General features: G+C 37.8%; 2 protein-coding genes across 8 annotated transcripts in view; one reads left to right on the top strand and one right to left on the bottom strand.

The window, feature by feature from the left end:
• RBKS (ribokinase) overlaps positions 1-18406 on the bottom strand; it is a 90233-nt gene extending 71827 nt beyond the window's left edge. For 3 of the 6 annotated variants that reach the window (XM_008535566.2, XM_008535568.2, XM_008535569.2), the window contains exon 1: positions 17412-17678. In XM_008535566.2, coding sequence (XP_008533788.1) covers positions 17412-17506 — 95 coding nt within the window. In that variant the 5' untranslated portion in view covers positions 17507-17678. Of the gene's footprint in view, positions 1-17251; positions 17391-17411; positions 17865-18016 lie in introns of those variants that run through there. The other 3 variants (XM_070572972.1, XM_008535564.2, XM_008535565.2) reach the window with 3 other exon arrangements.
• BABAM2 (BRISC and BRCA1 A complex member 2) overlaps positions 17283-23747 on the top strand; it is a 420511-nt gene continuing 414046 nt past the window's right edge. Inside the window, exons 1-2 of one of the 2 annotated variants that reach the window (XM_070572970.1) lie at positions 17283-17419; positions 21246-21397. In XM_070572970.1, the coding sequence (XP_070429071.1) occupies positions 21270-21397 (128 nt within the window). In that variant the 5' untranslated portion in view covers positions 17283-17419; positions 21246-21269. Of the gene's footprint in view, positions 17420-17884; positions 18013-21245; positions 21398-23747 lie in introns of those variants that run through there. The other variant, XM_070572969.1, reaches the window with a different exon arrangement.

Genomic DNA, 23747 nt, shown 5'->3' with positions numbered 1-23747 from the left:
ACCTTACAACACTGTTATTACATCATTCTGGTTCCACCTAAAGAAACTCCTTCAATATTTATTGCAGTGCAAGTTTCTGGTGATAAATTCTCTTGGTTATTGTTTGGCTATTTGAAGGATACAGAATTCTATGTTGACAGTTTATTTTTCAAGCATTTTAAAGATTTCATTTTTTTCTGGCTTGCATTGTTTCTGACAAGAACTCTGCAATCGATCTTTGTTCCCCTACATGTAATGTGTTCCCCTCCCCCATGCTTTTAAGAGTTTGTGTTTGTAATTGGTTTGCAGGAATTTGATTATAATGTGCTTTGATGTAGTTTACATTGTGCTTATTCTGCTTGGGGTTCATTGAAATTCTTAGATCTATACATTTTTAGTTTTCATAAAATTTGAAACGCTTTCAGCCATATTTCTTCAAATATTTTTTGTGTCTCTCCTACTTTTCCTTCTTAGACTCCAATTACACATATGCTGGACTGCTTGTCTCATATCACAGAGGCTCTGTGCATTTAGTTCAGCCATTTTTTCTCTATGCTTCAATTTAATACTGTCTTCAAGTACAGTGATCCTTTCTTCTGTAATGTCTACTCTGCTGATGAGCCTGTCAAGTGAATTTTTCATTTCAGATACTGCAGTTTTCATTTCTTAAACCTCTATTTGGTTCTTTTATACATCTTCCACTTTTCTCCTTACTATATTCACGTTTTTCTTTAAATCACTGAGCATATTTATAATGGTGCTTTTAAAATCCCTTTCTGCTAATTCCACCATCCCTGTCATTTCTGTGTTGGTTTTGATTTTTTTTCTTGGTTATGGATCAAAATGTGATTCTTTGGATGAGTAATGATTTTTGATTAGATGCTCAATATTGCAAATGTTACACTGTTGAGTCTCTTTATTTGTTGTGTTTTTCCAAAGGGTTGAACTTAGTTTCTTCAGGTAGTGAAGTAATTTATGGATCTGTTAGATCCTTTTGAGAATCGTTAGGGTGAATTTAGAGTAGGCTTTATTTTAGGGCAAGTTTACCCCTTCTACTAAGTTGTGGTCCTTCTAAGATTTCTACTTAATCTTCCAGGGGTTCAATGATATCTCTGGCTGGAGAGAACTCAACACTTTTCATTCCTGTATAATTTCTGGGAAATGTTCAGCTTAGAGCTCAAGTAGTTGCCCAGCTTTGGGGAGTTTCTCTCTATGTATGTCTAGACTGAAGAGGACTCCTATGCATATTTCTGGACCTTTCTCTGATGAGCTCCTTCCTTTCCAGTACACATTCCCACAAATTCTAGCCACCTTAGTCTCCCTAAGGTATGAACTTGGTCTTCTCAACTCACTGATACTGTCATGCTTTCCTTGAGTTTTTCCTCTCTGTGCCATGGTCAGTAACGTGTCTCCAGAACTCACTTTGTTTCCTTTTTCTTCTGGATAACACTCCTGTTGTCCAATAACTGAAACAGCTGCTTCATATATTTTGTCCCATATATGTCCCATTTTCTAATTATTTATGGTGGGAAGGTAAGTCTAGTAGTAGTTACTCCAACATAGTCAGAAGTAAATATTTGTGAATGGTCTACGCCTTAAAAGATACTTATATAGATAGTTGGGATGACAAATGCCTACGTACATAATTAATCATACAATGAGGTGAGAGCAGGGCAAAAGTACTGTATATAACTGTAGCCAAGGAGAAAAGTAAACTGGTTATTAAACAGGAATATGGTAAGGATAACGGGGACAAAAAGGAGTCACATTCTTCTTCATTCTTCCAATGCGGGATAGAGGACTGAGTACAGAAGTGCCGAGAGAGGCATATAGGTAAAAATATTAAAAATACATTTAAAAATTAAAATACTATCTAATGTCAACTAATCTTTTTGAGTAATTATATATACTTTCTTACTCCCCCCTGAGAAAAGTCCTGGAGAAAGAATAGAAGCTTGGAAAGGGAGATACAGAATGAGCTAATTTCAGGATTAGAAGCTGTAGGAGGAAAGGGCAGGAGAAACATAAATGTGTGTATAGGGGATGAGGGAGTGGGGATTGGATAACGACAGGATGGCATTGCGTATGTGGGAAAATCAGGATGCAGAAAAACAGAGCAGAAAGGGAATTGGTGAGACTAAAGCATTTATCAAAGTTCCTGATGATAAGCTTTTTAATTCATTGAAGATAAGCAAAGTATGAATAGTTTAAGTAACTACAAAACTAATATTTTATTTTCTATTTTGCCAATTAATTATAGTAAATTTTAAATTCCAAAACGACTTCTGTCACCACATTGTAATTATCTAGGCCACTTCTTCCTGCCATCTGCTGGTGTAGGTTAAAGAAATAGAAACGGAATTAATTTCATCCTAAGCAAAATATAATTAGGGGGATAAATCAGCATACAAAAAAATAATGTATTCTGGAATAAATTATTAAAAATTTTAATTTATCTACTATTTTTGGTTTTTGGTGCTCATGCTTCTTTCACACTCCCATCATGAATAATCAAGAGCTGAATATATATATTTGAGCTTCACAATAGGCTTATAAGATGGGTTAGGGTAGGCATTATCATCATTTCTGTTTTAGAGAGAAAGTGACAATTCAAAAAAGTAATGGTGTATCAAAATGCACGTAGATGTTAGGTGGTTGAGCCTAAATTTTAATTCAAGTCTTCTGATTCCACTTCTATTGTCTTTAAACCACACTGTGCTACTTTCTTTGACAATCAGCTTTCTCTCAATTTTTTTATGAGAATTTTTAAGATCTGTTCTCTTAGCAACTTTCAAAATGCAATACAGTATTGTTAATGCTGTACATTACATCCCCATAACTTATTTATTTTATAACTGTAAGTTTGTACCTTTTGACCCCCTTTATTCATTTTGCCTATGCCCCACCTCTGGCAACCACCAATATGTCATTATATCTATCAGCTTGTTTTTTTTTTCTTAATTCCACATATAAGTGAGATCACAAGGTATTTGTCTTTTTCTGTCTGACTTGTTTCACTTAGCATAATACCCTCAAGGTCCATCCATGTTGTTGCAAATGGCAAGATTTCTTTCTTTTTTTATGGCCGAATGATGCTCCGTTGTACATATATATTTTCTTTATCCATTCATCTATAGATGAATGAATACTTAGGTTGTTTCCATATCTTGGCTATTATAAACAATGCTGCAATGAACATGGGCGTGCATATATCATTTCGAATTGGTGTGGAATTGCTGGATCATATGAATGTTCTATTTTTAATTTTTTGAGGAACCTCTGTATTGTTTTCCCTAGTGGCTGCACCAATTTACATTCCCACCAACAGTGGACAAGGGTTCCCTTTTCTCCATATCCTCACCAACACTTGTTATTTCTTGTCTTTTTGATAATAGCCATTCTAACAGATGTGAGATGATATCACTTTGAGGTTTTGATTTGTATTTCTCTGATGACTAGTGATGTTGAGCATTTTTACATGTACCTGTTGGCCATCTGTATGTCTTCTTTTGAAAAACGTCTATTGAGATCTTCTTTTTCGCTACTGCGTTGTATGAGTTCTTTATATATTTTGGATATTTTTTTCTCTCAAGTTTGACTATAATACTGGACATTCAGTAGAAATAACAGATATTTGTTTAATATTATTTGAGCATAAAAAATAACAAAATCTATACTAAAAAAGACCTGTAGTTCATTCCATTCCTCTACTTCTTCTTTTGAATGTGGCACTAAGTGATGTTACAGGGGAAAAAGTGGTAGCCTTCACTACAATGTCATAATAAATTAGTGTTCACTCCTAAAATTTTACTTGTATTTCAAATCTCTTTGCATATCATATTCCCTATGCCTGGAAAGTTCTTTCCACTGTTTATTTGCTGAGCTAATCCATATGCGTCCTTTAAAATTCAACTCAGATATTACCTCCTCTAGGAGTCCTAATGTAACGGTGTGGGTTAGCTGGCCTGCCTCTGCTCTCTAGCAATCTATGCATGTTTCACATTCACTTCTATATCACTACGGCCTAAGACCGTGCTTATACACACCATGTGTCCAATAAACATTTGTTAAAACATATAATACGTTAATAGTGCCAGATACCATTTCTTGAGTGCTTACCATAGATAAATACTGCACTAAGCACTTTATGACCACTAAATCACTTAATCCTTGGAATAATCCAGTGAGAAAGTTATTATTTTAATTTCCATTTCAGAGATAAGAAGAATGAGAATTAGATTAAAAAACATACCCACGTTCACCCAGTAGAAGATGGCAGGGCCAGGATTCAAACCAAGGTTGGTCTGAAAGACCCTTGGACCTGTTTATATTTCATGTTTTTATAATTTCTTGTGGAATTTCTGGTAGCTGTGCTTCTGAACAGCACTGGAGTTTTGCAAGCTGAACCAAGATGCTAAGACGGAAAGATCAAATAATGGTGCTCCTTTTCCCAGAGTTCAAAAGGAATTAAGTTAATGGACAGAATGTTCTCAAATTTAACTTTTTCTTCTTAAACCTTTGGGTATACCAAACTTTGTGTAAACTACAATTAAATAGAATATAATTTCATGTGAAATATGAATATAGTTGACTTAAGCTTAATATTCCATGGTATTCCACAAAAACCATCATGACTTGTTTGTGCTCTACAACCTTAATAAGTTTGAGAAACAGTATTCTAAAGAGTAGTTTATTGTAAAATAACATTTGAAATTAATCCAAATACATCAGAACTCATATTAAAAGTGAATGGATACATTCTCCAGATAAAAAACAAAATATATCACAGTCATGAAAAACCAAAACAACCAATATAAAGACTAAAATCCAGTTATATGCTGTTTATAAGAGACACACCCAAAACAAAAAGGCAGAGAAAGTTTAAAACAAAAAGATGGGAAAAGATAGACCAGGCAAATATCAACTAAAAAAACCCTTGGACAGCTTTGTCTATATCAGCCAAAGTAAAAGGTTAGAGCAAAAAGAGATAAAGATGGTTACTACCTTTATCCAAAAGGTTAAATTCAGCAGGAAAAGGTAACAATTCTAATACAACTAATAAAATAGCAGATATATGTATGTATGTATATGTGTATATGTATGTATATATAAATAAACATAAGTACAAGAAATTGACAAATCTATAATCATAGTAGGTGATTTTATCGCAATTCCCTAAGTAATCGACAGATCAAGCTGTAGACAAAAAGTCCGACCGGCCTAATGACTATATAGAAAATACCATGGCTAACACCTAACAAATAATAATTTTTCTCATAAATACATTGAACATTTACAAAAATTGACCAAGTACTAGACCATACATAAAGTCTCTTCAAATTTCAAACAATAATATATTTATAAAATATTTTCTGACCTTCACAGGTTAAATTAGAAGTTAATAGTTTAAAAAAAGCCTCCATATGTGAAGAGATTTAAAAAATGCTTTTAAATAACTGATGGATCACAAAAGACATAATAATGGTATTTCAGAAGTAGTGAAAACTAAATTACAACAACAAAATGTACCTTATGTTATGAATTAAGCATCAAACTTAGGAAATTAGAAGTACCACAGAATAAATCCAAAGAAAGTAGAAAAATCAAGTAACAAAGATAATAGCAGAAATTAATGAACTAGAAAAGACAAAGGAGAGGATCAACAAAGTCCAAAGTGATATCTTTAAAACATATAATAAAATGGAAACATCTGGCAAGACTGATTTGAAAAAATCATAAACAATATTAACACTAAAGAAGGAAACATACGTATAGAGACAGTACAGATTGAAAATATAACGAGACTGTACTGTAAACTACTTTATGCCAACAAATCTGAAAGCCTAGGTGAAAACTTCTTCCTAAAAAATATAAATGTAGCATCGACTTCATAAGAAACAGAAAATATGAAAGGTTCTTGAGGGAAACTGAATCAGTAGTTAAAAACTTCCTGCTAAGAAAATACCAAGCCTAGCTGGTTTTGCAGGTGAGTTCTACCAAACAATCAAGAGATAGATATCACCAATCTTACACAAACCTGTTCAGAGAACAGAAAAGGGGAAAGCACTCCCTACATTTGATGAGACTAGTATAACCTTGATACTAAGTCCAGACAAGGATGAATCACTCATGAATCCTGACGCAAAAATAATGAACAAAATATTAGCAAATCAAATCATGCAATGAATAAAAAAGATAATATACCATGACCAAGTTGGGTTCACTTCAGGAGTGCAAGGATGGTTTTACATTAGAAATTTACTAATATCTAATACATGAACAGATTAAAGGAGAAAAAATATAAGAAAAGCAGTAGATAAAATTCAACATCCATTCATTCATTAAATTATTCAATAAATATTTATTGAGTACCTATCACATAACAGGCACTATTCTGGGTGCTGGGGTTAAAGCAGACAAAAATCCCTGACCTCATGGAGCTTAGATTCTAGTGATAGTAAAAATCTCTAACAAATTAGGAATAAAAGAGAAATTTCCTAATCTGATAAAGGGTATTGTCTTAGTGTGCTAATGCTGCTGTAACAAAATACTATAAACTAAATGGCTTAAACAACAAAAATTTATTTTTCACAGTTCTGGAGGCTCGAAGTCTGAGATCCAAGGTGCCAGTATTGTTGAGTTCTTGGTGAGGGCTCTCTTCCTGGTTATGTCCTCACAGGGTCTTACGTGGTACACAGAGAGAGAGACTCCTCCTCTTATTATAAGCACATTAATCCCAGCATGAGGGCAGCATACTTATGACCTAATCCAAGTCTAATTACCTCCCAAAGGCCCCTGCTCCAAGTACCATCAAATTGGGAGTTAGGGTTTTAACACAGGAATTTTGGGGGGACACAAACATTCAATCCATAGCAGGTATCTCTACAAAACCTATATGAAATATAATAGAATCATCAAACTTTAAAAGAATTCCCTATAAAATCAGGACAAGGCAAGGATGTTAACTATCAGTGTTTCAATTTAACATCGTATTGGCGGTCCCTAGCTGTGCATAAGACAAGAAAAGGAGGTAAAACCATAAGAACTGATAAAAAACAGGCTTGTTTACAAATAATGTGGCAATCGACACAGAAAATCCATAGATTAGATTTGACAAAGTTGCCAGATATGATAAACATACACAAATGTCACTTTCATTTTTATACACCAGCAACAAAGAGTTAGAAAAAGCAATAACAAATATACCATTTACAACAGCCACAAAATGTAAAAGGGAATTCGGAATAAGTTTAACAAAAGCTGTACCATACTTTTATTGAGAAATGAACAAAACATAATTGAAAGTGATTAAAGAAGACTTAAATAAGTGGTTAAGAAGTCTCAATGCCAAAAACATTTCCCCCAGAGTGAACAACAGATTTAATCTATTTACAATAAAAATCCAAACAGGGTTTTCCATGGAACTTGATAAGCTGATTCTAAAATTCACGTAGAAGAGCAAAGAGCCAAGTATAGTCAAGACCATTCCAGAAAAAGAACTAGTTTAGGGGGCAGAGAGGGGACACTGTATACTAGATAACAGGACTTACTATAAAGTTACTTACTAGGAAAGTGTATGGTATTGGTCCATTAACTTATTATAAATTTTCTTAGTAGGAGATAGTATGGTGTCAGTGCAGAAATAGACATAGACTAACGGCTTAGAATAAAGAGTCCAGAGTCAGACTCACACATATATGTAAACGTAATATATGACAGAGCTAGAAATGCAAATTCACAGAGATTATTCAGTGAACAATGCTGGGACAACACACACACAAAAAAGAGTGAATCCCTATCTCACACCATATGTAAAGTAACAGATAGGTAAAGGTTTTAAAAGGCAAACTTAAAAATGTTTATAAGAAAATACAAAGAACATCTTTATGAACTTGAAGGACTTATCAGACACAAAAATTTGACAATAAAATAAAACATCAAGTTGTGACACAAATAACCATGAAAGAAATACACCTACATTATATTAAAAAGTCATTTGATTGAGGAGAAATGAAAACTTATGTCCACAAAAATACCTGTATATGAATGCTTATAGCAGCATTATTCATAATGGCGCAAAACTGGAAACAACCCAAAGGTCTATCAACTGATGAATGTATAACTGAAATGTGGTATACCAGCACAATGCAATATAAGCAAAAAAACAAAACAAAAACAAAAAGCCTGAAATATGCAACATGGTTGAAACTTAAAAACATTATGCTAACTGAAAGAAGCCAGTCACATAGGACTGCATATTATATGATGCCATTTTTATGAAATGTCCCAAATAGGCAAATCTGTAGAGATGGAAAGTAGACTAATGGTTGCCTAGGGCTGGGAGAGATGGAGGGGTGGGAGTTGGGGGTGATGGCTAAGGGGTACAAGTTTCTTCTTGGGGAGATGAAAATGTTCTAAAATTGATTGTGGTAATGGTTGCCAATTTTGTGAATATACTAAAAGTCATTGAATTATATACCTTAAATGGGAGAGTTATACAGTAAATGAATTATATCTCAATAAAGCTGTTAAAAAAATCATTTGGATCAATAAGAAAAATTCAAACAATAGAAAAATGGGCAAATGATATGAACACATATTTCATAGAAGAGGAAACACTGATAGCCCAAAAATATGACTCAATGTTAACTTCTTTAGTATTTAAAAATTGCAGACTGAAATTTCAATATTGGAGATAACCAGGGCTGCCAAATTTGGAAGTGCAGATTATTCATGCAATAGGGTACCTGGTTGACGGAGCGGGAGGAGTCAAAATCTGGACTTTGCTCCTCTTGCTGCATCTGCCTAGAAGGGGCATTTTTTGTCATTTGCACAAAATTTTGTATGACTGGCAGCAGTCCTGGAGAAATAATTTCACAAGCATCAAGTTGGAAAAAATTAAAAAGTCTGATAATATCAAATACTGGGGAGGATGTGGATATCAAATTATGAATTGGTACCACCATTCAGAAAACACTTTGGAATTACCTAGTAGGAGAAACACACAAGAATATTCCCAGTAACCTTATTTATAATAGCAAAATAACTGGGGGAAAAAGTTTATCCCCAGTAGAATAAATACATTGTTGTACATTTACACAATAGAATGTTTATAGCAGAAACATGGGTAAATTTAAAAAATATTTGACAAAAATTCCCTAGGAATTTTTCAGCTCCATTTTAATCTTATGTGACCGCCATTGTGAATATACTTAGTGCCAATGAACTGTACACTTAAAAATGGTTAAAATAGTAAACTTTATGTTAAGCGTATTTTACCACGATAAAAAAAATAGATCTGAAAAAAATTCTAAGGACAATATTAGTCCTTCAATACATATAATTGCATTATTTGCTTTTTTCCCCAGGGAAACTGTTCCCTAGTAGCACTTTTGAACACCTTCTTATCTGTTGCCAATATATGTCAAACTTTTGAAATGCTCCTCAAAACTTCACAATAATCTGTTAGTATTTGAGGGTCAAGAGATGTAAGTTTTAATCCTGGCTCCAGCCTCAACTAGGCATTTGCTAGGGGCAAATCACTTAACTCTTCCTAGTTTTGCTTCCACTAATTAAAACAAACAGGGTGCAATACAGAAACGAATTCAAGGTTCTTTCCTACTTTAAAAATCTCTAGTTTCACGGTGTTTATATTCCCCCACCACACCTTTACTACATTATAAATATCTTTGTTACATGGGTGGTTGAGTTTGTGTAGTTTCTGTTTTTTGAGTATTGGTGTAGAGAAACATCTGTTTTGTATTTTAGCATTCTATTTTATGTTTATCTTCTATCTTAGTTTCATTATCTTCAATAAATAGTTGTGAATTTCCTGAGCTAAATTTGTCATTAGTTTTTCCATTATAATTATGAAAGCACATCAACATATTTTCTTAAATCTTGAAATCAAAATCAAATTTAGGTTTTTTTCATCAAGAGGAGATTTGACTATCTTTTAATTACCTGATAACATTTATTTATTTTGATTTTTAAGGAATATAATAGTTTTTCCTTCCTAAAAAGAAGCAAGGAATTTTTTTGATCCATAAGATGAGATTCTTTCGAAGAATTCCACTTTCTAGGTCTGGTCAATTTGGGAAAGCTAACTGCCAGCATTAGGGTTTGCTCAAAAAGGACCAGAGTAAATGCCTGATTTATGCCCATTTTACTTAACAGCTGTTTTCAACTATTTTATCCCCTAAATATTCTTTCTTCTTCTTTATCCCCATCGCTACTGTCCTAGTTCAGGCCTCATCAACTCTTGTGAAGACTATCGCTTTACCTTTCAAATGGGTCTCCCCGTCTTCAAGAACACCTTTGATGTCTTCAAAACATTGTGCCTTTGGCACCAAGTGAGCCATGTGAAATACAAATCTGACCATGTCATTCCTGTACTTTGAGCCCTTCAATGGCTTCCAGGGTCTACAGAATAAAACCTAAGCACCTTAACATAGCTGAGGAGGCCTTTCATGAACACCTTACAGCTGATGCTCTACAGACCCAGTGGTTGCTGTCCTTGGCATACCCGGTGCATACCCACATCCTTAACTTTGCTCCTTTGTTTATCCCAGCGGGCCAGAATGTACTCCCTCCTCTTTTTTGCCGGGCTAGCACCTCCTTATTTTTCAAGACTTGGCTCAGGAGGCATCTCATCCAGGAAGTTTTCCCTGTGCTCCCACAGAACCTGCAGGCACTTACCATATCACGCTACAATGATCTATCTTTGTGTTTGCCTTCTTCTTTGGACTGTAAGTTCCTCGAGAGCAAGGACTATGTTTTACTAACTGCAGCATTCCTAGCACTTAGCACAGTCTTAGTATTTCAACATTATATATAAGTAATCAAAACACTGAAGCAACATTCATTACAAAGCCCTCCTTACCTTGCTCTCCCTAGAATACAGACAGTAGGGCAGAAAGAACTGGCAAAGGAATGGATTCTTAAAGGGACTGCTTAGTAATACCACACAGTAGGTGCTCTTTCTTTGTCATATGTAATTTACTTTTTAACATATATTTTCTTTGAAGTGACCCAAATTAGCAAATTTCCCATGAATGATTTCTTTTGATAGTAGGGAATTCAGTTGACAGAAACATGTTTAACAAAATACAAATTTAAAAACTGATTGGTAACTGATAAGCAACTTTCAAGACCAATTTAAGGAGCAGAAAGAATGATGAAGGATGATATTCTTCTAACATTGGGAAATGATGATACTTTTTTTTCCTGCTTTTTCTCCCCAAATCCCCCCAGTACACAGTCGTATATTTTAGTTGTGGGTCCTTCTAGTTGTGGCATGTGGGACGCTGCCTCAATGTGGCCTAATGAGCGGTGCCATGTCCGTGCCCAGGATCTGAACTGGAGAAACCCTGGGCTGCCTAAGTGAAGCACGCAAACTTAACCACTCGGCCACAGGGCCGGCCCCAGCACGATATTTTTTGGACCAACATTTCTTTGGCTTTTTCTTTCCTGAAAATGTGACTGCAAAAGAGATTTTTCTGTTCTAAATATGACAAGTCAAGAGGCTTCCAGTGGAATACAGGTTAGAGGGTACTGTAATATGTCAAGCACATATAACCTTTTCTAGGTACAGTATAAAATTTTGGCTTTTTCTTTTCTTTCAGTAATCTATGTCCAATGTTTCATCCATTTAGATGTAAAAGTTTCTAAATTCACTTATTCCACTATCCAATTAAAATCTTTTGAGAATTAATCATTTCCTGACTTGCCAAGGATTAAATTTAGGTGCTTGGTTGAACCTGAGCCTTATGTCTCAAGCCATCACTTTTAATTGGAGCATATGAAAGGATAACATAGGGTTTTAGTGACATCATAGTCTATTGTCATGGAAATGTAATCATGGCTTTGTATTAAGCTTGTCTCAAAGCAAGTTTTAGGGGTAGAGAGAGACTGGGAGACAGGAGATAAATTATGTAAAAAAATGTATCCTCTAAATGTTGGATTGCCCTAGAAGCTCGGCCCCTCAGTGATCTCATCCTGCCTCATGGCTTTAAATACCATCTATACACTGACGACTCTCAAATTTACATCTCCAGCTGGACCTCTCCTCTGAACTCTTCACTCATATATCTAACTGTCTTCCTGACTGCCTGAGTTGGATGTCTAATAGGCACCTCCAGTCTCACATGTCTGCCCGGAGCTCCTGATACTGCCCTCTCCCTACCCAATTTGCTCTGTTCATAATCTGCATCTCAGCAAAGGTCAACTTCCTTTCCCATTTGCAGAGCCCATAGAACTTGGAGTAATCTTTGACCTACCACGAACTCCTCAGCAAATCCTGTCAGCTCCACCTTCAAAATATTATCAAGATTTACTTCTCCCCACTTGCTCTGCTTTCAAGTTACCATCATTTCTTGCCTGGATTATTGTGATTGACTCTGACTGGTCTCCCTGTTTCTGCCCTTGCTTTTTCTTCAGTCTATTCTCTCATAGACCCAGAGTGATCATATTAAAATGGAAGTCAGATTATGTCACACCTCTGCTCAAACCCTCGGATAGCTTTTCATCTCATCCCAGGTATGTCCCAACATCCTTTAATCATCACTTGCTCTCCTGCCTCCCTGACCTCCCACACTGGCCTCCTTGTTCACTGACCATAAAAGGCATGCTCCTACCTGAGGGCCTTTGCAGATTCCCTTCCCTTAAGTATCTGTATGGCTTGCTTCTTTTCTTCGTTTAGGCCTTTACTGAAAATTGCCTTCTCAGTGAGGCTTTCTGTGGCCAATGATCTAAAATTACTCCTCCCATCCTCCTTTTGTGCTTTATTTTCCTTAAGAAGCATTTATCCAACATACTATGTATTTTACTTATTTCTGATACTGTCTGCCTCTTCCACTTGAATGTAAGCTCCATGAGGCAGGGGGGTTTGGCTGTGTTTTTCATTGCTGTATTCTTTGTACTTAGGGAAGTGCCTGGCACATAGTATAAACTCAATAAATATTTGTTGAATGAATAACTGAAAAACTGGGCGATACGTGTCTTAAGAAAAGATTATTGGTGAAAGCATGATTAATCAAGGTTTATGAACCTTATGTCTAAAAAAGTTCATTTGCTGTTGAGTTTTCATGGAAATCTACCTTTGGAGGAAGTTTGACTTTATTTTCCACAAGGACAGTCTTGATTTCTCTTATCTTTGTGATGAGGAACTTCAGAGGCGAGTATTCAAGAAGGAAGAGAAAAATGATAAATACAGGTGGGTATTAAATAATATTTATTGTTTGCTATGTTGGATGAGCTAATGATTTTAAAAAATTATTAGTACATAGAACTTACTATTCATAGCTGACTGAAAATAGAAATGAGGAAAAAAAAGTTGCTCATTGATTGAATTAGCAGTGTCTGGCACATAGTAATGTAATATAAAAAGTGATTTGGACTTGGATGTGGTCCAAGAGGGCTTAGCTACTGAAGTAGTTTTATTTCTAAAGTGATTCTATAGTACAGGCATGAGTGTCCAGGCTACTTACAGTTAAACTTAGTATCTTCATTACTGTTCCTTATTTTATTTCTATCTTTAGACCTGAAAATTATAAATCCTTAGTTGTTATTCTTTATCAGCTCACTAAGACAACAATTACTGAATGCACAGACTACACGCTCTCAAATAAACTGTAGACAAGAAAAGGCAATAAACACTAGCCGAGTTAGAGGTAGAATGATAAAGACAAAGGTTGGGGAGCCTTGATTCCAGCTTTCACTATGCCACTAACTGGCTGTGTGATTTGGGGAGAGTCATTTAATCTTTCTCAGTTACTTCATCTGTAAAATGTGGAGGATGGACTGATAGGCTTCAAAGATCCTCCAAGGTCTATGATTTTTTTACTATAAGCTCAACCACTGTGGGAGGCAGAATAATGCACCCCATGCCAAAGATGTCCACATCTTAATCCTTGGCATCTGTTACATGGCAAGGGGGAATTGAGGTTGCTAATAAACTACCTTAAAATAAGGAGATTATGCTGAATTACGCAGTTGGGCCTAATATAATCACAAGGGTTTTTATAATGTTAAAGAGGGAGGCAGAAGAGTGTGCGTCAGAGTGATGCCATGTGAGAAAGACTTGACCAACCATAGCTGGCTTTGAAGATGGGGGAAGGGGCCATGAGCCAAGGAATGTGGGCAGCCTCTAGAAGCTGAAAAAGGCAAGAAAACAGGTTTCCTCTAGACCTTCCAGAAAAAATGCAGCCTTTCAGACACCTTGATTTTAGCTCAGTGAAACCTGTGCCAGACTTCTGACCTCCAGAACTGTTAAGTATTAAATTTATATTGTTTAAGCCATTAAGTGTGTGGTAATTTGTTACAGGAGCAATAAGAAACGAATACAATCATGATATGTACCATCACTAGCAAAGTTGGACCCAAATTTATCACAGATGCAGGGTTTTAATAAAAATTCTAAACTCAAGCATTTTGTAAAGATCTTGAGAAGCAGAAGTAATCAGAAACTGTGAAAAGTTGGGAGAGAGTCTATAGGGGGATAAAACTTTTACTAGTGATTCACGTGAAGAGTAGAAACCTGGACATTTTATGAAGGAAAGAAAATGGCAGCAGAAGAGATATTAGGAAGGTTATCTACAACGGAAGAGCTTCTTACTTCTCTGGACCTCAGTTTACTCATCTATAAACTAAAGGGCTGGGATAAATAATCTCTAAATTCCTCTAGCACTGAAACAAGATTTTAAAATCCTGACATGGGCCTTTGACACCCTCCCTTCCCAAAGTCTGAAGAGTACTCATTTTGGAAAGCAGTATAATCATCTTCAATATCTGATGGTCAAGCTTCACAGAAAGCTCTGACTCACTTTAATACCAAAGTGGTTCTGATTTTTTTTTTTGATTGGCCCTGTGCTAACACCTGTTGCCAATCCTCCTTTTCTTTTTTTTTTTCCCCTTCTTCTCCCCAAAGCCCGCCAGTACATACTTGTATATTCTAGTTGTAGGTCTTTCTAGTTCTGCTATGTGGGACGCCACCTCAGCATGGCTTGATGAATGGTGGTATGTCTGCACCCAGGATGTGAACCAGTAAAACCCTGGGCTGCTGAAGTGGAGCAAGCAAACTTAACCACTTGGCCATGGGGCCAGCCCTGTGGCTCTGAATTTTAACCTGGACACTCTTATTCAGGTAGGGTGCATGGGAAAATTGTTTAGCTTTCTAACTCTTCTGCCACTTCACCTATAAAAGTATGGTAAAAATTTGGTTAGATGGATTTTCTAAGGAAAGAATTATTTTAGATCTGAAGGTTTACTAAAAGTTTATTCCTTTGTGTAACTAAACTTTAAATATATTTGATGGAACTATTTTCTAAAATGAAACACATGCCCTATTTTTTTTTTTTTGTGGGAAGATTAGCCTTGAGCTAACATCTGTTGCCAATCCTCTTCTTTTTTCTGAGGAAGACTGGCCCTGAGCCAACATCCATGCCCATCTTCCTCTACTTTATATGTGGGACATCTACTACAGCATGGCTTGCCAAGTGGTGCCATGTCCGCACCTGGAATCCAAACTAGCGACCCCTGGGCCACCGAAGCGGAACGTGTGCACTTAACCGCTGCACCACTGGGCCGGCTCCTGCATGCCCTATTTTTAAATAAAATTTAATGAGTACCATATTATGTTTTCTTGAAGAGTCATTACTACTAACATCAATTACCATAGTGGGCTGTACTACAGTGATGCTCTAGACAGCAGTCAGCAAACTATGGCCTAGAGGCTGTTTTTCTAAGGCCTGGGAGATAAGAAAGTTGTTACATTTTTAAAGGGTTGTTAAAAAAACCCAAAAACAATGTGACCTTGGGGCGGGCCCAGTGGCAAAGTGGTTAAATTCGTGTGCTCTGCTTCAGCAGCCGGCTGGGGTTTGAGGGTTCAGATCCCGCTCGTAGACCTTTACAATGCTCATCAAGCCATGCTGTGGCAGCATCCCACATACAAAACAGAGGAAGGCTAGCACAGATGTTAGCTTAGGATGAATCTTCCTCACCAAAAAAAAAGAGGAAAAAAAAGAGTGACCTAGACTCTATGTGGCCTGAAAAGCCTAAAATATTTACTATCTGGCCCTTTACAGAAAGGTTTGCTGACTCTTGCTCTAGAAAAAGATTTGTACGCCTCTTCATGAAATTTCCACAACTAGATTGAACATTATGCTCTGTCACTACAGGAAGCACATCCATCTTGGCACAGTGTCTGACAAGGTAGCTCAAATATCTGCAGAAAAATAAAGGCTACTGGCATTTAAAATTCTTTTGTTCTTGTTCCACTCTCCTACTCACTCTCAGGTTTTTGGTAATCACATACAGGCCCCTAGCAGTCTCTCCCTCTTTCTAATCTTGGTCTGGAAGTTTGATAACCTAGCTTATAAACATTTTGAGCAATGTAAGCTTAAATTGGTTATGTGTAGACCCTGGAACTATTTTCTAAGTAAGACACAGGTGGTTGGTGCAGGAATTTGGTGACTTATTTTAATTGTCCTAAGGCCTTTTTACTTATTTCCAGGTTCTCTGCTATCCTTTGGAAAAGCAAGGTTGCAGGACAGATGAGGTCTTACTGCAACATGCCTGATCACTTTTTATTTTTATAATGTAAAAATAGCATTATATCTGAAAAGCTATTCACCATAATATTAAACTGAAGCACTCGGAGTGGCAGGATTTTCTTGGAATATCTGATTTTTTCCCTCAATGAACATAATAAAAGTTATATATCAGAAAAGCTATTTTCATTAAAAAAAAAAAAAAGAAATGGAAAGGATCTCTCCATTCAATCTCAACGACTTGTTTCATTTAGCATGTTTTCTTTCATTATCTGATCACGTTTTTTAATGGTTGTAAATATTGTGTTTATGGGTTTTATTTTGACTCACATTTGGGTTGCTACAGGTAACCCATGCCAACTATAATACTACCGAAAAATAAGCTGAAATGAAATACCGCAGGAATGCCAACAATCTGTATGGTGAAAGGTCTCTGAGCACCTTTTTGACCCCTACTCCACTCAATTTTTACAGCATCAGACGAATAATATCCAACCAGAATATAGTTTTAGGGTTCACAAAACACTTCATTGAGTCCTCACAACAACCCTGTGAGGTAGGCACATCTTCAGAGGTAAAAGGGCTTAGCCAAAGTCACTCGGCTATTTAGGGGAGAGGCTCAGTAGCCTGGTCAAGAAAACAGGAGCAGGTCTTTGGGGGCGTTTCTAGGAAGATTAGAGCTTCCTCCACACCCCGGCCTCTCTGTTCCTTCACCAGTCACTTACCTTGACACGCTCAAATTCTGCCTCTTCCACCCCATCAAGGCACACCGCGGGCTGGGGAAACCTGTAGCTCACACTCGCCCGCCCCCGAGCCCCGGAGCCCAGCCAGAGCGAAGAGCCCCGGCCGCCCCTCCACGAGCCGCAGGCTCGGCCCCGGACTAACCTGACCAGGTCGGTCATGCAGGAGCCCACCACCACCACCGCCGCCGCCTCCTCCTCCTCCGGCCACTGCCTTCCTGGGTCCCCAGCCGCGGCCATGGCTAAAACGAGGTGCTCTCCAACCCCAAACTTGCCCTTTACCCTTTGCCCGACCCCGTAACCACAGACGCCGTTCCTACGCTCCCTAACAACGCGGGCCTTCCAACCGCCTCGGCGGGTCGCCCACCTGAATGCCCGAAATAACCCCGCCCACCAACTGTCCCGGTTCTTTCAGGGATTGTCTCCCTGCACCGCCTCTCGTTACTGAGCCCTCCCGATAGTTCCAGACTCCGCGCTGCTCGCCACGCACGAGGCACGGGTCGAAGAAAGAACTTTTCAGGCACTGCGGGGACGCCCTTCCGAGCGCCCAGCTCGGCGCGGCCGGGGGCGCGCACGCCGCCCCACTGCTGGGCTGCACAGGGGAAGGGGCGGGGCGGGGCAGGACGTCCGGGGGCGCGCACGCATCCGGCCCGCGGTGCGCGCGCAGGTCGGTGCGTCGGTCGGGGGCGCGCTCGGGTAACCTGTACCCCACGTAGTCGCCGGTTACCGATCGGACTAAGTTCCAGGTACCTGGACTGGGGCTGGTGCGGGGAGGTTGGATCCCGAGTCGCACAGGTGGCGCTGAGGACCGTGGTTTAAATTTGCCCAGGGCTCGCCTCCTCTTCCTATAGAGAAGGCCCTCGTTCCAAAGATGCCCTGCTCATCCCCATCACGCTGGTCCCCTCAAGAACAAGCCCCCGAGGCCAGAGGCTGCTCCTTCTCCATATTTAGCCCGCGCCCTGGTCCCTGATAACGCTCAGACTCTTTCTTCCTTGCCGCCTCAAGAGGGGATGATACAATTTGGGAGAAAGGAGAGTGTCCCCTTTTAGATGCCCCCTAGAGTTGGGGTGGTCACTCCTTGGGTCTGAGCTGCTTGTTTTTCTCGAACGTTGCTCCTTAGAGAAATTGCTTCCCCAGTGTAACTTCCCTCTTGCGCTATATGACGTCGACGTGACGCAGCAGGACGCCACCCGTTTCCGTTCCATGACGTCAGCAGGGCACATGCTTCCGTGTTTGTCATCCCATCTTAATTGCAAAAAACTAGACGATGCTTTAGACGTCTTTGTATTCCCCAGGCCGCGTGTCACAGGACCTTGTGTGACCCTGTTGGGCAGCAGTAAAATTGTTATTTCTGCATTTTTTTTTTCTGTAACACGTAAAAATCAGGGAATACTGATTGCTCAACTAGCATTCAAGGGAAGCTGGCCTCTGTAAATTTTTGCCTATCCAGGATCTGTTATAGTGCTGTGATGAGTAAAAGCTCCTACTGGGGGATGATCTCCCAGCCATGTCCCTAGCTCAAAAGAACCGCGCCAAAGGACCATCATCTTTGTCTATTCCGTGACCTCTGGTTTTGGAGTTGGTATTTTTTTTCCCCTGTCTCAGAGAAGTCACAACACCTCACGGTTGAAACAGATTTTAACGCTGCATGAAATCTTAAACTGTCAAAAAATAGTGTTATGAATGTGCTGGAAACAAAGAGAGAAATTCATTCTTTCAGGTGTCATTCTAAGGTCATGAGAGTTACTGAATTGGAATGGATTGTTGTAACCTTAAGTATAATTTGGCTTCTGCAGCAGGTTTTTTCCCTTTAGTATTTGACTAGTGAATCACTCAGGCCAGTTTCAGCAGGAGGCCAGCAGTAGTCTAATTTGTTTCTAGTTGTAAAGCAACCATTAGTCTAAATGTTTGACTTTTTGCCCAAAGTTTACAAACGTACACTTAAAAAATTCACTTTGATGTTTTTCTCTTTGATAATGGAAGTTTTAAATGTTTATTTGCGAGGAAGATGAGTATAGTGGACTTTGAGGGAGATCTGGATTTGAATTCTGATCCTTCTGCTTGCTAGGTTTTTGACTTTGAACAAGTTACTTAGTCTTGCTGAGCTTTAGTTTTCTTATCTGTGAAATGGGAACAATAATATTAACCAGAGAACAGGGCTGTTGGGGGGAAGTAAATGGAATTACAGATGGAGATGGGTAATATAGTGTCTGATACTGAGTAGATGTTCGGAGTGTGTTGGTTGTGTTTCCCTTTTTCATAGAAATGAGAGATAAGATAATAATAGGTCTTATGGGAAAAAGCATGGAAGAATACTTTTGTAATGTAAGTGAGATCCTTTTGCTTTTTTCCGAGATGAGTATTTCTGTATTTGCATGCGATCTAGATAAGCATCCTTTCAAGAAGTGTGACATCAGTGGGTAGAAATAAAGGTGGAAATGTTGCAGAATAGAAAAAAATAGGCTTCAAAATGATAATAGGGATTAGTATACTGTTCAAAGACAAATTACAGAAGTTATCCGTATCTCCTGTAAAGTGGAAATTCTAATAACTTCCTTACTGCCCAGGGTTGTGAAGATCAATGGCAGTAATGTATATGGAAGCTCTTTATAAGTGATAAAGTATTATGAAAATGTACATGATTTTTATGATTGATAATACAGTGCATGAGATGTTTATTCTTACTTTATAATGACATATTGGAGTGATGGAGGGGGGTCGTCTGTTCAGTGGTTGGAAGAGGGGCCTGTTTTATTTTTGCAGAAAGGATAGCTTTTACTGCCTCAAGGGTACTTCTGGGTGTCATCACTACATAGGGTCTCAGTGTTATTATTTTTGGAAAGATCACTGCAGTCCTTCCCTTTATTACTATCTGAAATGATTAAAACAGGTACTAGTTTTCAACATTTATCGTAGCAGGAAACAGTAAGTCCTCATACGGTATAATATATGAAAATGAGAACCAGAACATCATTTACTTGTAATTGTAACTTTCAGGAAATTAATTTGCTTTTGATGTGGGATTATCCTTTCAGATTGAGCAAGAAATGATGATTTAAATTGACTTATTCACCTCTGAAAGTAGAGGCTTTCATTTAGAAATCTATTAAGAGGAATTCATGTACCCCCTCCCCCAGCCCTGTGGGTTTCCAAGTAATTTAGATATGATTTATTGGTTTTACTTTTGCGTTTTCAAGTGTAAGAACGTCCTAGTGCTTTACCGTCAAAGACTTTTAGATCCATGTTAGTTTGTGTTGCTTAATATCTGGATTGGTGTATGTTTTCATGATTTAATTAAGTTGAGTTTTGCTACATCTATTCCTCAAATACACTATCCTCTACCAAGTTTTTTGAGGGCATATTATCTCCTCTCCATACCGAAATATTTCCTTTTATTCATGTATTTATTAAAAACTGTTTATTGGATGTTTCGTTTATCTCTCTCCGGGGGAGAGATCACTAAGCAGGTAGTTATAATACACTGAGGAGGGATAGTTATTAAGAGAGGTATCTCAGGAGTAGTTTCTAGTAAGTAAAAATTGCGAGCAAGTTATGCTTGTTCTAGGATTTTATATAGTACTTTCAATCAAGTTCTTACTCTCTGCATTTTGTGTGTTAGGGGAAAGGATTGTCAGCGAAGGATTCTTAAGGTCTCAACTAAAGTAGAACCTGCCAGTTGTAAGACAGAATGGGACAACTTTAAACAGAGTGCAGAAATCAGCTTTGGAAAGGAGGAGAGAATTGGATTTCAACGGTTGCCTCTGTTCCTGAAAAGCAGCAGTGTAGTCTGTGTCCTGAGTGGTGAGCAGCAGGGAGTCAGTTTGTTCTGGAGGATCACTGGAAGAGGCTGCTATAAGACAGGAAATGAGGTGTTTATTCATGCAAGAGAAACTTCAGTGTGCTGTGCCAGTTTTCAGGAAGCTTGTTATATCTAGTTCCTTTGGATACTCTGATCACCATTCTTTCCTTCTGCTTTCAGTGGTGATTTGCAAGTCAAGTTAAAATGTCCCCAGAAGTCGCCTTGAACCGAATTTCTCCAATGCTCTCCCCATTCATATCTAGTGTGGTCCGCAATGGAAAAGTGGGACTGGATGCTACAAACTGTTTGAGGATAACTGACTTGAAATCTGGGTATGTACCAGAGCCAATCCAACCTTTACCTAATAATAAACCTTGCTTACCAGACGTGTAAAAATTGAACACCACAGAAATTCGTCAAGTCGTGACCTTCATGACTTGGCATGATGGTTCAGTTGGTTTTGTCCAGTTCTTGACATTTTATGTTTCAGGTGGTTTTATTTGTGTTGTGGGCCATTGCTTTATGATCAGAATGTTCTTGTCTTTTTTGGGGCATATCTCTTTGTTAACAGTGTGCCATGTGGTTTTTAGCAAGTGTGTTTTTCATTCATTGACTTGTTTTCTTGTTATGTCTTCTGCAATCCAGCGTGTACTATAAGAGTTGGTTTTGAGATAATGAATCTGACATCATTTGATAATCTCTCCTCATAGGAAAATTATAATAGCCAAAATGAGTCATTTTTCACAACAGGGTTGAAATGGTAAGATCTCATGTCTAGAAATGTTGCATTAAAATAACCTAAGTTTTTATTTTGAAATAAATTTACATTTACAGAAAATTTGCAAAAACACTGCAGAAAATTAACATTCTTACAATACTATTAGTTGTTCTATAAGCCTTACTTGAATTTTACCAGTTTTCCCATTAATGTCCTTTTTTGGTTTAGAATCCAATCTAGGATACAAATTGATTTTAGTTGTCATATCTTCTTAGTCTTCCCCATCTGTGACAGTTCCTGTCTTCTTTGTCTTTCATGATTCTGACACTTTTAAAGATAGCACTGGTTAGTTATTTTGTAAAATGTCACTCAATATGGATTTGTCTAATGTTTTCCTTTTATTAGACTGAGAAACACATTTTTTCCCAAGAATACTACAGAAGTGATGTTGTACCATTTTCGGTGCCTCAGATCAGGGAGTACGTGACCTTCATATGTCTTGCTATGTTAACTTTGACCACTTGGTTAAGATTGTGTCTACCAGCTTTCTCCACAGTAAAGTTAACTGGTTTTCCCTTTGTAATTAGTAAGTGTCTTATGGAGTGATGCTTTGAGACTGTGCAGATGTTCTGTTTTCTCATTATACTTTTGTCCACTAATTTCAGCATCCATTAATGGCTGTTGCCTGTAGCTGTTACTGTGGTGCTTGTCTGAGAGTGCTTTTCTACTTTCCTTATTCCTCCCACATTTATTAATTTGAATTCTACTGAAAAGAAGCACTATCCCTTCTCCCCAAATTATTTATTTATTCATGTCAGTATTAATTTTTAGGTATTTATTCTATGGGTTGTAATCTAAATACTATCATCATTTATTTTGTTGCTCAGTTCTAACTTTTGTCATTGGGAGCTCTGTCAGGTGGCTTTTGTGTCCTTTTGACATATCCTCATCATTTTTTGAGTACTTTTTTACGAGAAATGTTGCATTCTTGTTCTCTTTTGGCTTTTCTCTTTAGGCTCTTTTATGTCTCTTTTTTTTTTTTTTAAAGATTTAATTTTTTTCTTTTTTTCCCCAAAGCCCCCCAGTACATAGTTGTATATTCTTTGTTGTGGGTCCTTCTAGTTGTGGCATGTGGGATGCTGCCTCAGCGTGGCTTGATGAGCAGTGCCATGTCCGCGCCCAGGATTCGAACCAATGAAACACTGGGCCGCCTGCAGCGGAGCGCGCAAACTTAACCACTCAGCCACGGGGCCAGCCCCTCTTTTTAGGCTCTTTGGCCGTCTACAACTCTTGCTGTTTTTTGACTAAGCTAGAGACTTGGATATGAGAATGTAGACTTATGTTCTTTAGTAGTGGGATAAAGAAGACTCAGTTGGACACTTCATTGGAACAGTAAGATGCTTTTTAAAAGATCTGGTATTGCCTTCAATTTAATTAATCAATGGGTATGGGGTTTCTTTTTGGGGGGATGAAAATGATCTAACGTTACATAGTGATGATGGTTATACAACTCTGTGAATATACTAAAAATGACTGAATTGTGCATGAATAAGGGTGAATTTTACAATATGTAAATTGTATGTCAGTAAAGCTGTCATTAAAAAACCCAAACGTGTGAACCAGGGATGTTTACTGGCCTGAATGGATAGAACATAAAGAAAGCTCTTTCTTTCTTTAGTTTGTCACGTTCTTTTCAGAGACATTGAAGACATGACAGGGGGCTGATGGCCGGAGGACTGGTGACTGGTTTGTATAAGAAGATATAAACCTGAACTTCTTACTCCTTTTATCAGTATTGTGAGAGAACAGTTGGGTTCATCAACATAAAGTCACTTTACTTCTTTTCTGCAGACTCCCCTTTTCAGTGCTCCCAAATTCCTGAATGTTTAGTTGAGTGTTTAAGTGCAAACAGTAGATCTGATGATAAATTTGAAATGAATCCACTAGACCTGGCAATGTCTGGA

Source organism: Equus przewalskii, chromosome 14 (assembly GCF_037783145.1).
Source record: "Equus przewalskii isolate Varuska chromosome 14, EquPr2, whole genome shotgun sequence".
Classification (NCBI taxonomy): Eukaryota; Metazoa; Chordata; class Mammalia; order Perissodactyla; family Equidae; genus Equus; species Equus przewalskii.
Note: the sequence above shows the minus strand (reverse complement) of the source record. Positions and strands in the feature narration are given on the sequence as shown.